General features: G+C 43.6%; 1 protein-coding gene across 2 annotated transcripts in view; it reads left to right on the top strand.

Moving 5' to 3' along the window:
• The window catches only part of PHLDB3 (pleckstrin homology like domain family B member 3), a 46,446-nt gene that overhangs the window by 18,955 nt on the left and 14,917 nt on the right, over nucleotides 1-12,574 (top strand). For both annotated transcript variants that reach the window (XM_075840365.1, XM_075840366.1), the window contains exons 2-7: nucleotides 383-633; nucleotides 5,875-6,006; nucleotides 9,777-9,914; nucleotides 10,551-10,679; nucleotides 11,726-11,881; nucleotides 12,138-12,248. In XM_075840365.1, the coding sequence (XP_075696480.1) occupies nucleotides 403-633; nucleotides 5,875-6,006; nucleotides 9,777-9,914; nucleotides 10,551-10,679; nucleotides 11,726-11,881; nucleotides 12,138-12,248 (897 nt within the window). In that variant the 5' untranslated portion in view covers nucleotides 383-402. The remainder of the gene's footprint in view (nucleotides 1-382; nucleotides 634-5,874; nucleotides 6,007-9,776; nucleotides 9,915-10,550; nucleotides 10,680-11,725; nucleotides 11,882-12,137; nucleotides 12,249-12,574) is intronic.

The raw sequence follows: 12,574 nt of genomic DNA on the forward strand, positions 1-12,574 counted from the left end.
GGTGCCTAAATCAATGGTTGCCATATTTTCGCCTCTCTCACTGGCCCATTACCCACAAGGGGCATTCGCAACTTTATTTTACTGCATTGCTGCCGGTTGTGAGATAATGAATGTCATCAATAGAGCGAGTCCCCCGTTACAATTTGAAAAACTCTAAGATTACTAGTCATTTGCAACTTGAAATGTATGATGGCGATGAGTGGGATACTGCTGTATTGTCAATTTTGGGATGGAGCTTGGAGGGGCCAGAAGTGGCCTCCCAGGAAGCTCAAATGTGCTATTCATGACACCAATTGTTTCTCTTATTGTAAAGTCTTGAAGTTCTAAGCTCCACGTCTCTACAATGTCCCATCTCCATCTTACATGTGTCCTCTCTCCACAGGGTTCACGTCTTGGTAACTCATGGTTGTCGGATGTCCTGGAACACTGTTGGGGCAACCCGAGCTTCAAATCTACCTGGAGTCAGCCAGTCACAAAGCCAAGTCCATGTCCCCCGAACGGAAGGAGGACTGCAGATGGGAGCTCCCTGTGGAGGAGCTGGAAGGAGACTCCGTGTCCTCGGAGGGAGGAAGGGTGACCGACAGTACTACTGACGATGAGGAGACCAGCAGTACAGAAAGTGCACACACTCAGGTGAGGCCTGGCGACTCTCGTCCAGCTAATGGTTAGACTTAACCGGACAAGTATATAAATATAGTGGAATAACAATAGGAGTTGCATAGGTAACGGCACCAGGCACCAATACCTATGGGGCTTACAGTCTACCTGCCACATGGATAGGTGATCAAAGAATTTGATTTCACTCCTACCGAAAAGTTTTGTGGTCATGTTCAGCACGGATGTGGCACGGGTAGGTCAGGAGTATGGGGAATCTGAGTAACATCCCCTGTACTGCAAATATGACATTCCCGGATTTGTACATTTTATGGAAAATGCCTTTTTATGGAGACGTTCCATGCTTAAAGTGTACTGTTCCTTTAAAAAAGGATGATGAGGGCATGCAAGATACTGTAGGTTCTTCCTAAGGGCCTGAGACAGGATGTTGCCCACAAGTGTCTGACTGACAGCCCACAATAAAGCATTGGGCATACCATAGCATTTATAACACCGGATCATATCAGTCGGGTCTTGTAGCTGGTGAAGAAGGCAGCGATTTAAGATTTTCTTCCGGACGGGGGTGAGTCGGTTCAATGATCCGAATATCTATCTATATATCAGTTGTAAATTTTGGCCTTTTATTACTATTTATTATTATTATGGTCCAGGAAGCTGAGATATGAGGAGCTTTTGGTGGGTTCCTCATGCAACGGACGCCATGATAAAATAATGGATCCAAACGGTCACGGACAGAACCCATTGACTTTAATAAGATCTGTCAGGTGTTCGAGAAGACCGCTGAAGACGATGTTATTCTTGGCGTCAGAAATTCCCAAAATGTTCCTCTGGTTCACAACGCATGCGCAAACAGAGCCTAAGGCCCCATGCACACGACCGTATCTTTTATCCGTAATTACGGACCAAAATTACGGACACATTCATTTCTATGGGCTACGGACACTTTTCCGTATTTTTATGGATGGGTGTTCGTGCCGTAGATATTATAGAACATGTCTTTTTTTGTCTGTAATTACGGCACGGACTCTCCATAGAAGTCTATGGGCGCTTCCGTAATTACGGACACGGTTGCTATGCGACGCCAGGGTATTACCCTAAATTCCGCCTTGTTTTTAGTAGATCGGTAAATACGGATTCATTACGGATGCAATACGGACCGTATTTACGGGCACCGATCTGTATATGCGGATGATTTACGGATGACTATAAATGACTGCGGATCCGTATTTACGGATGGATGAAAAATACGGTCATGTGCATGGGGCCTAAGACAGCTAAGGAAAATCACCGGTGACCGCAGAATACGCCAATATCAAAGGCAGCACATGGACCGATAAACGGACATCTACACGGGACGGAAAGTTCTGCAAGAATTTTTGCAGCAAATTTGTGGCTTTTCTGCAACAAAATTCCTATGCTATATATGCAGATTTTGTTGCAAATTTTACGGCGAATTTCATCACTTTTGGGCCAAATTCAGACCATAGTATAGGGTCCGTGTGACGACCGTTAGAACAACGGCCGTCACATGGTCGCATGTAATTTCAATGGAACCGTTCACACAGAGGGATATCGGGGTTAGCTGCAGTCTCGCTTGTATTTACTGAGCTGCGTTTTCGAGCAGCACGGACATCGCTACGGTTACGTACTCGCCAGCGCAATTAAAATTAACCTTCCCGTAGCCGTCATCTTTCAGTTTCTTGTAATGGAGATGGTGATGGTGAGAAAGTGCAGTTGACTTTCTGCCCAGATTCACATTTCGGGGGAGGTGGCGGGGACGACTTGTTGTCATCTCTTACATTACAAGTCACGTTGTGTGAGTCACGGGCCGAGGTGACAACGTACAATCACCAGTGACAGCGGACAAAACCACGGCACGGGCCCACGGTCAGATCCACGTACATGCCGGAATACGCATTATATAACGACGTCCAGCACGTTACATTACACTGAGAGCCATGTGCTTGACCATTAACCACTTATTGACCTTGATATGTAAAAAAAAAAATATTTTTTTGCGTTCACTAAATTTATAGCTAGAATTTATGTTTTTTTTTTTTGTTTTGTTTTTTTTATATATTCCGCAGATTATTGTATCTCTTTCTTTTTTTTTTTTTTTTACAGCACTTTATTTCTGTTTTGTTTTTTTTGTATCCAAAATGTTGTTAAAATCCCAAAAAAAAAAAATTTTTTTTTTTTTTTTTTTTTACATTTTTCGTAACTATTTTATCGAAATAATTATCATTTTAAAATATTGTAAATCGGCCATAAAATATTTTTTTTTCTAGTCAGGTTTAGGTTATTCAACTTCAGGCTACAGATATAGTTGGTGGGGAATTTATTTAATTTTATTTATTTATTTTGATATTTTATTTTTACAATTTTTTTTTTTTTTACTATTATTTGTTTTTAATTCAATTAAATTTTTATTATCTATTTTTCAGTTTTTTCTTTATCTTTCCCTGCTTTTTGTATTGCTTTACGGCCTTCAGGCTATTTACAATTAATGTCCCGGTTCGCTTTTTACGGTCGTAACGTTCTAGCCCATCAATGGAGACGCCATAAAAATCATCATTATCGGTGGCACGATCTGTACATATAGACGCCGCTCTTATTTACCACAGCCATTGCTGCCTAGTGCATGTCTGTTGCTAGGCGACCATGACGCACGCTGCAGAGCCGAGAGGGAACTCCTCCCCTTTGGCAGTTAGGATGATGATGATGGAAATGTCCATCAGATCCTCGGCAAAGACCCAGAAACTCAGACACAGTAATGGGATCCTGGTGATTATGTGACGCCCGGGGTGCCCTACACGCTGTTTATAAAGGGGCGATGAGCTACGCGATAATTGTTGACGGTTGTCTTTTCCGTTTGGTTCGTTCCCTATTGTTATGTGTATGATCAGCTTCCAAAATGGCCGCCATGACTGGACCCAGTGACTGCGTATAAATGTCGACCTTAGAGCACAGGGAGACGGTGACCCCGTCCAAACATCCATTTGTGTCCATTAAACGCGTCTGTAAATGTATTATTAATGGGGGACAGCCGGCGGCAGCCATGTTTTATGGGAGCCATCTTGTAAGACGGCGGTTGTAAAACAATCTACTAATGGACAGCGATGGAGCAGCTGTTCCCAAAAATTCTAGTCACCAGGGAATCGTCCCCAGCAAATAACCCTGACGTCTGACCCGGGGGACACCTTCACGGAGCACATAATGGGGGGATATTTAAGTAAATATTCACAGAGACACCAGACAAGTGCTATTATCAGGGACCGCCGTGATCCGCAGAGGGAAAACATAGCTCCTGGGGTCATGTCCCTCTTCCAAGTCCTGCACAGGTCGTCTGTAGACCCTCCATAGGGTCAATGCCTTTAGATCTGTAAAGTACGGTCTGTTGGTTGCCGGACTACGGGAATTTTACTATCTACAGTAAATGAGTAAATTCTCTGTCAGATTGAGCTCTACATTTAGGCCCTGTTCACACTGAGTTTTTTTTGGCACGTTTTTTGACGTGGAAACCGCCGGCGAAACACGTCCGAAAATGCCTCTCATTGATTTCAAAAGCGTCATGACCTATCTGGTGGCGTTTTCCGCCTCAAAAACCCCATTGAAAGCAATGGGAGACGGAAAAAAACTTCGCGAACGGCCGTGGCATTTTTTGACGCACTTTTTGGAAAAATGCTTGCGGTTATTTCCCTTGCCCGTTGAAGAAAGAGATAATAAAACGGCTCAAAAATTGCGTCAAAAAACGCGTGTGGTGCAAAAAAAACAGAGCTGATTTTTCCAGGCAGAATTTTTTGCCTGCAAAAAACTGTGTGTGAACTAGGCCTTAGGTGATTCAGAGTGCAAATTTTTGTTACATATTAAAAGAAAACTCCACTTTTGAATGATATTTCACCGTTAAAATCGACACAATCCATGGAGTCACTTTGTAAATACTTCCCTTTACTTATCCTATTCTGATTTCGAGCTTTGTCATTTTCTTCTCCATTCACATCCAAAGTAAAAGTAACAATTCTGCTGCTTCCTTGTAGGAATCTATATGCAGCTTAGCTCCACCCCTTTCTGAGTCATGTGCCTTAACCCTTAAAGGGAACTTGTCACGTTGAAAATGCAGTCCAATCTCCGGGCAGCATTTTATAGTGCAGGAGGAGCTGAGCAGATTGGTGTATATTTTTGTGGCAAAAGATTTAGTATAGATTTAGTATAGCTCGTAATTTATTTATTTATTATACCTTGACTCATTCTGGGCTTAGGTGTCCAGTGGGCGGTCCTACACAGAGATAGCTATCAATCAGTGATTAGGACCGCCCAATGGACTCCTAAGCCCAGAAAGAACCGAGTTTTAAATGAATGAATTACAAGTTATACCGAATCATTGGAAAGTATTAAATGACAAACTCAGCTATGCTACATCTTAAAATACAGCATAGGTCGGTGAGGGCCACCTCCTGGTCTTTCCCCATAGCAGCGGTGTCATCTGACTGTATGGTAGCTTGCGACTACAATAAGAGATCACATTCGGGTTGGTACTACTTTTCATAAGCCCCATTCATTTCGGAGAGTACTCTCATTCTCTTCCAGATCTCCACCCGAAACCGGGACCAAAACGTCCTCATTCTTTCCCTAGACCCAACGCTGGAACCGCAGTCTATGGGGAAACCCTTTTTTAATTGACCGGTACTGGCTGTAATAATGTGGCGCGTATATCCAGATTCCGTCCTTTTGCAAAGCTTTACGCTGACACATATAGCAGAGTTGAGTTTGTCATGATGATATCTCAATGGGTTTTCTGTAGCCTTATATAAGACTGCTACTAGTAAACCTATTGCAATCCTTCTACAGCCCGAAATAATGAAATGACAAACTCACCTCTGCTACATCTGTATATCATGTATACCCCAGACTGAATCATTATAATTTCTGTGGGGTCCCTGTGACTAACACAGTCTGAGAACAACTGGAGCGTGTCTGTCTAATGGAGGATACTTTAGAAGTCGTTGAGGTTTACACAGTGCACCCCTACTGTAAACACCGCAGTATACGTCACCTTTAGTGCAACATTGTTTACAATGATGGGACCCGGAGACACCACTGATGGGGATTTCCAGGAAAGACTAAGGGAAAACAGATTCAAAACAACAATGTAGTTGTCCTACATAAATCCACCCAGCTTTTCTGGGAAAGCTGGGTGACAACCAATATGGCCGCCATCACCCCCGCTTTACGTACATTGTCTTCTCTCTGTCCCCTCAGCATGAAGAATTAGCTGGAAATCCGGTTCAGAGGCGACTGGAGGCCGAGCAGATGAAAGTGATGAACAGAATTTCGCAGTTGGAGCAGGAAATCCGAGAACTGCAGCTGCAGAGACGTGAGCTGAGAATCGAGGTATCAATAGTGCACCCCAATAAAGGATTTCTTCTACTTCTACTACTAGAGGTCCTTAAATGTGTAGAAAAGGTGGTTGATAACCGATATACCATTACAGCTCCTATAGAGATTGTAATTACCCAGCTTTCCTAGATTCCTGAAAGGCAAATTATAAAAGTGACACATCCGTCACTCCCATGTCACTCTATAACTTGGCATGTTCGCCCTTTTGGAGTCTGGGAAAGCTAACCGCATTATTGGTAGCCACCCAGCTTTCCCAGGACCAGATATAACGATGTCATGGATGAATCCAATTTTTTAACAGGAGATAAAGATTGAAGGATTTAGGAGAAATAATTTTGTTCCCCTCTCGTAAAGTGATAGCATGTCACTAGGATTACTTCCTGATCATTGGGGTCCAACTTCTGGGCCCCTCACCGATCTTGAGAATAAAGGGGCAGCCGCACTGGTTTAGCTTCTGCGATCCATTCACTGTTTTTTCCTGCAGAGCTGCGCTCCCTGTCACCGGGTCATGAACGGGGCCGTGCTGCAGATGATGCATAGCTGGCGGCCAGGAGCGCTGCTCTGCAGGGAAAACTCTAAATAGGATGTAGCACTGCGGGCCCTTCATTCTCAGGATCGGTGGGGGTCCCAGAGGGCGGACTCCCGCTCATAGAAAAGTCATGGCATATCCTAGCTATATACCATTTAATTTATGATATGGGAATATCCCTTTAAGCCGTTTACACTGTGCTCTATATTCTCCATTATAAAGGATGACGATATAATGAACAGAGCCATTATAACGTATAATAGTTCCGTTTCTTTATACAGTATATATATATCTCTGATTTAGTGTAGTTCCTGATCCATCAATCACGTCCAATGATCCTTCTTTCCGCCAGACGCTTTGCATCACCCAAGCATCTTGACAAACCAGTATTTCCAGACAGCGCACCCTAGGGGGGGAGGAACCGAAACCAGAGGAGGCAAGGGATGGCACTGCCGTCTGGGAATATCACACTCATCATGCTGGGGGGGATATCATGTCACATGAACTCTTTGGCTTTTGTGTCAATTTGGCGGATGAATCTTACATTTGCGAGGCCGCTGCCACAACGCCTAAAGATGGCCGGCCGGTCAGATATCGTCATGTCCACAGACCCCCTAGGAGTCCACTCATTCTCTTAAAGGAATTGTCCAGTCTTATGTAAATACAGCGTATCATGTACCTTTCTAATATACGTTGCAATTCAATCCCTTTCCAAGATCTCCGCTTACTGTCAGTGAATGGTAACATTCTTAAATACATCCAGGGGTTGGCCTAATCTTGCCCACACAGCTGTAGTCTGTTACAAGGTATAAGTGCAGTGAAGAACAATCAACCTGGAGGGCAGGAGAGAGATTTTCGCTGCCACCGCTGTCTTTGGCTCAGCAGGGGTCAGTAACCTTTGGCACTCCAGCTGTTGTAAAACCCCGATTCCCTGCATGCCCTGACAGTCTAAAAAATATATAAAGCTTTTGCCTGTCAGTGCATGCTGGGAGTTGTAGTTTCACAACAGCTGGAGTGCGAAGGTTGCTGACTCCTGTCATAGAGGATTGTCTGCCCTGACACATTGTAACAAGCTGCAGCTGTGTGAGCAGGAAGAGTTTTTAGCCTCTAAATGTAAACAAGAATGTTTCCATTCACTGTCAGCAAGCATACATCTTGAAAATGGTCAAGAATTAAAATCCAAACTATATTAGAACCCCTTTGATGCAATTTTTTTTTTAAAGAAAAGTAGAAAAAGACGACTGATAGGTCTCAGCAGTCTGGTATATACTCTTACAACACAGCTATGTATGTTAATGTAACTGCATAAATATTTAAGGGGACTCTTCATTCTGCAGTTTGGTGGGGTCCCAAGATCCGGACCCCACAGGCCAATCTTTAGGAAAATCCCGGAAAACCCTTTTAAATAGACTTTATTCGGCCTCACTTTGTGCTCCAGAGCTGCTCTTCCTACTGTCACTGGAGACAGGAATTCTCAACCATAGTCAGACATTCTGCAGTTCAGGAGCTGAATCTTCTGGTCACCTGGTCACTCAGCTACATACCAGTATACACAGACTCTTCCCTGCTCTTCTCCATGTCTTGTGTTTATACTCCTACACTGAGATTCACAAAACACCCCCCACAACAGCCCACATATACCCAGGGCGCTAGATATGTGAACCTTCTCCCTTCCAAAAGGAAGCAGCAGTCAGGCAGAAAACATCTATAATGATATGGTAAGTTACAATTCTATTCAGCCATTTCTTACTTCTAGCCCTTCTTGGGAAAGTTGGGTGATTTGGCCACTGTTTCGGCTCCGACAATGGCTGCCACCCAACTTTCCTGGTAGTTGAATGGCAAATTTGACTAGTTATATATCTCGACTTGTGTGTGCTAATGGATATTTACCATCCCAATGCCGGTCCGTCTTGCTCCTCCTGTGTATATACCCTGGATGTATGTGTATATAACAGGTGCACACTACTGAGCGGGTGCTGTGTGTCAGTGTAACAATGGGGCAGCTCATCTCATCCATACACCGAGCGCCCTAATACATTGTCTGTTCGGGATTTATCCGTGAAGAAACCGCCAGCAGGGAGCGCCTACGTTCGGGCCGGGGAGGTGTGTGAGGGGTTAATGTTAGAGGAAGCCTCCAGTATGAATCACTGATAGAGGACAGCGTTGGGTCATTACTGAACGGTTTCTTGTCTTCTTGTTATGGATGGAAACATTTTGTGGTTGGAGGCGTTTGAGAACAAATCACAGATACTCAGCGCAGATTAAGGAGCGGAGTACAGACGTAGCCACGTGGTCAGGAGGGACATGATGTGTACACCACGGAGGACATATTAATACTAATGTGACGTTAATCATTGAATTTGTACTTATTCTTAGACTACGTTTTCCTATACAGTAAAAAAAATTAAAAAAGTATGTCGATTCCAAAAGGACACTCTTTTGGCATATGGTCGGGGCATTAGACCCTATTGATACATTCGCAATCTCTGTTGAGAGATTTGCCGGCACATACGCTGAATGTATACAAATAAGATGTGAACGGGGCCAAACAGTGTTATATAGTGCCCACATAACAGTGTCATATAGTGCCCACATAACCGTGTCCTATAGTGCCCACATAACAGTGTCATATAGTGCCCACATAAGTGTTATACACTGACCTAATAACAATGCCTACAGCGCTCTAATAACGGCGCAGAGTATGGGCTAAGTAAGAGTGATATACAGTGACCATATGAGAGTATTGTCTGGTGCCTAAATTTTCCACCATATAGTGGCCATGTAACAGTGCCTTCACAGTAAAGCCTATAAAGTGACCAAATAAATACCACCATACAGTGCCCAAATAACACAGTGCTGTACAGTGACTAAATAAAAGGGATATACACTGGCCAATCGACAGCATTATGTGGTGACTAAATAAAATGTATCTTATAATTTGCATAGAGTTTTTCAAGACTTTCTATGTACAGGTCGAGAACCTTCTGAAAGACTCCAAACTAAAAAGGGAACATAATGAGAGTCATCTCTAAACTGGTTGTTGTAATTTTAGCTTTTCTATGTCTGTTGGTGGGATCTCATCATGTTCTCACAGGATCAGACACTTTCTGCTTCATAAAAGAAACGGTGAGGTTGTCATAGCCCCGCCTCTATTATCAGGATTACTGAAAAGACCGTTTATAATGAAAATTAAGCTTTTATATAAACCCTTTCACCTACTTTGTTGTCCCTACAGGTGGAGATGGAACTGGCTCTGCTAGAGGGGGAGCTGAGGACGGAAAGAAAGAAGATGGAGAAAGACGAGGAGACCATGCAAGTCTTACAAGAGCAGCTACGAGAGACGGAGTGGAAGTGGCAGGGAGAGAGAGAGAAGGTACAAATTGTATATACCTGTATACTTTTCATCTATGCTTTAAATATATACGTCCTCCTACCATTTTAACACTTCTTATTGGAACAGAGAGGGTACATCGATGACATCCCGCAACCTTAGGCAGCCTCAGAGGCCCAACCTGAAATCCCTATTTTACCCTTGTCCCCCAAAAATTCACTCCATTTATATCTCCAAGCTTGAGGTTGGGGTTTTTCACTCCTGTGTGGGGGTAATGGGAGTGACCAGTTGTTACTTAGTACCCACCGGACTTTCAAGGTACAGATCTTGTACTGTGACCTCTACCCAGGGGTGGATTTGCAACTTTCTAGTATACCTTTTGCTTCGGTTCCTCACCATTTTCAAAATCTCTACTTGCTGTTAGCAAAAGAAAAATTGTTTACATTCATAGACTGAAAAACTTGTCCAGATTTAGTCGTACTGACACAGCTGAGGGTCTGTTAAAATGTATCAGTGTAGGTAAAAGCTATCAGCCTGTAGAAAACGACAAGCGAGCGATTTGCAGAACGGTGGCTCTTAAGGGGAGAGCCAGGAGCCTGATGGTTTAGGTTATATTGTTGTAGTGCCACCATGACTACTTGTTATGTGAAGGTTTCGTTTCCTGTCTTATGCCCCCAGGATAAGTTGCAATTACAGAACGAGAAGAAGAAAGTGAGAGAACTGGAGCAGAAGATATCGGAGTGTCAAGCACAGGTGGATAACCAGCCCGAGAGTTTACATGAGCAGCTCAGGAAGCAGATTCAGGAGGTGAGCAGTCAGGGCCTTAAGGTGGCCGAAAAGAACAGAGGATTTCGCCTCGTTAGGCACTTTCAAAAATGTCTAGAAAAGGGGGTATGACTTAACGGAAAGACGCCGTTACTTAGTGGAAAGAGGGATCGGCTTAAAATGCGGCAACATGTGGCAAATTTTGGCACAAAACACTGGCGTCAAACTAAACCTATCAAGAAGTTGATCCGTCGCATAACGGAAACCAACGGAGCCCGACTAAACCCATTGTCTTTATTGGGTTCCGCTGGGTTTCCTTCATTTTTTTCGTTATTTAGCTGGAAGAAAAAGCTAAAACAAAGGAATCTTTGACGAAGGCCCCAAAGGGAGCCTCCGAAACAGATGTGAACAGAGCCGTAATAAATCTACCCCAATATGTTAAAGGGTTTGACTGTTTTATCAAACCCATTATCAAATACCCTGTTGAAGAATTGAGAGTAAATAGAAGGGGCCCCCCATTGAGGACCCCCGTCTATTAGCCAAAGCATAAAAAAGTTACGGACAGTTTCTCTAGAAGAGCCGGCACGTCCTTGCATTACACAGACATCCTGATAATTTCTATGGGAACTGTGCAATGCTTTATATCACCTGTGGTGGTGCTGCAGGAAAACGTAACACTTACTGCCAGGTTCCACCACAGATCACAGCTGATCGCTGGGGGTTTCAGCAGCAGGACACTTTGTGAGCAGCTTATTCTCAGGGGGTGGGCTTCAAACATGTAGGAATTATCCAAAGTGGACAATCTCCTTAAGTTCTCCAATTCGGGAACAATCTAACCAAGGAAAATCCCAAAATGATTTTACAGCACGTCAGATACTGAAGAAGGACAATAGTTTTGAGACGTTATATTTTCATACAAGAGAAGGTTCCACCACCGCAAATAAAGTTTTGTGTGGGAGTCGTGCTCAATCATCATTCTGTTCTCTTATGGGTGAAGGATCTATGAGGGATGGGGCTGTCAATGTTTGGTTTTCCTGCAGAGGATGTTATTGCAGGGGCGGGTTGATAGATATACCTTTGTATACTAGATGACAGAGATGATGGAGAGCGCAGTCAAGTCCTTTGAAGACTTGGAGTTCCAGCAGTTGGAGAAGGAGAGCAGTCGAGAAGAAGAGAGAGAAGCCTCGTACAGACAGGTCTCTCAGAGCCTGTCCCAGAAGCAGAATGAGCTGAACAAAAGAAAGGTAAGAACGTCACGTAAATCCACTAACGTCAATGATCGCAAGTTCTGGATTCCCATCCAACATTGGTTTTATTGACCTCGATAAATTTGGGAACGGAAAATATTTAACATGCAAACGAGTTTTGCATAAATATCCCGTCACATGCAACGTTGTATTTGTATTTGCTTTGCATGTCTTCAAAAATAGCTGTAGTGTTTTTTTAATGGGAGTAGGGTGAAACTTGACTCAGGATCAACCACAACTTCTTGTCTTATAGGACAAAGTTTTACGCTTGGAGGAGCAAGTTCGGAACTCAGAGGAACAAGCACAGGCCGAGAGGCTGAGAATTAGCGAGGAGAACACGCGAGTCTTCCAGTCCCTGAATAAGGTATATTGACGACGTATTTTATTCATTGGTCATAGGCAATGTCTCCTGATCATAGACATAAGGGTTGCGCTTAATACATTTTCAGTTTTCTGGGATTTGAAATTGATGCCTTGCACCTAGTTGTGGTCCATGGCCTAAGGGTTACATTGCTTATTACAATCATCAAGCAACAGGCACGGGTGCAGAAACATGCAGTGTCCTGCAAGGTTGTGGGGTGCCCAAGTGTACGGGTATGTTTACACAGATTTTTTTTGCAGTCAGATTTTGACCTGCCTGCACTTTTTGCAGCGTATTTGTGGCGTTTTTCGGCCGTGGCCATTGAGCGC

This window comes from Rhinoderma darwinii, chromosome 10 (genome assembly GCF_050947455.1).
Source record: "Rhinoderma darwinii isolate aRhiDar2 chromosome 10, aRhiDar2.hap1, whole genome shotgun sequence".
Lineage (NCBI taxonomy): Eukaryota > Metazoa > Chordata > Amphibia > Anura > Rhinodermatidae > Rhinoderma > Rhinoderma darwinii.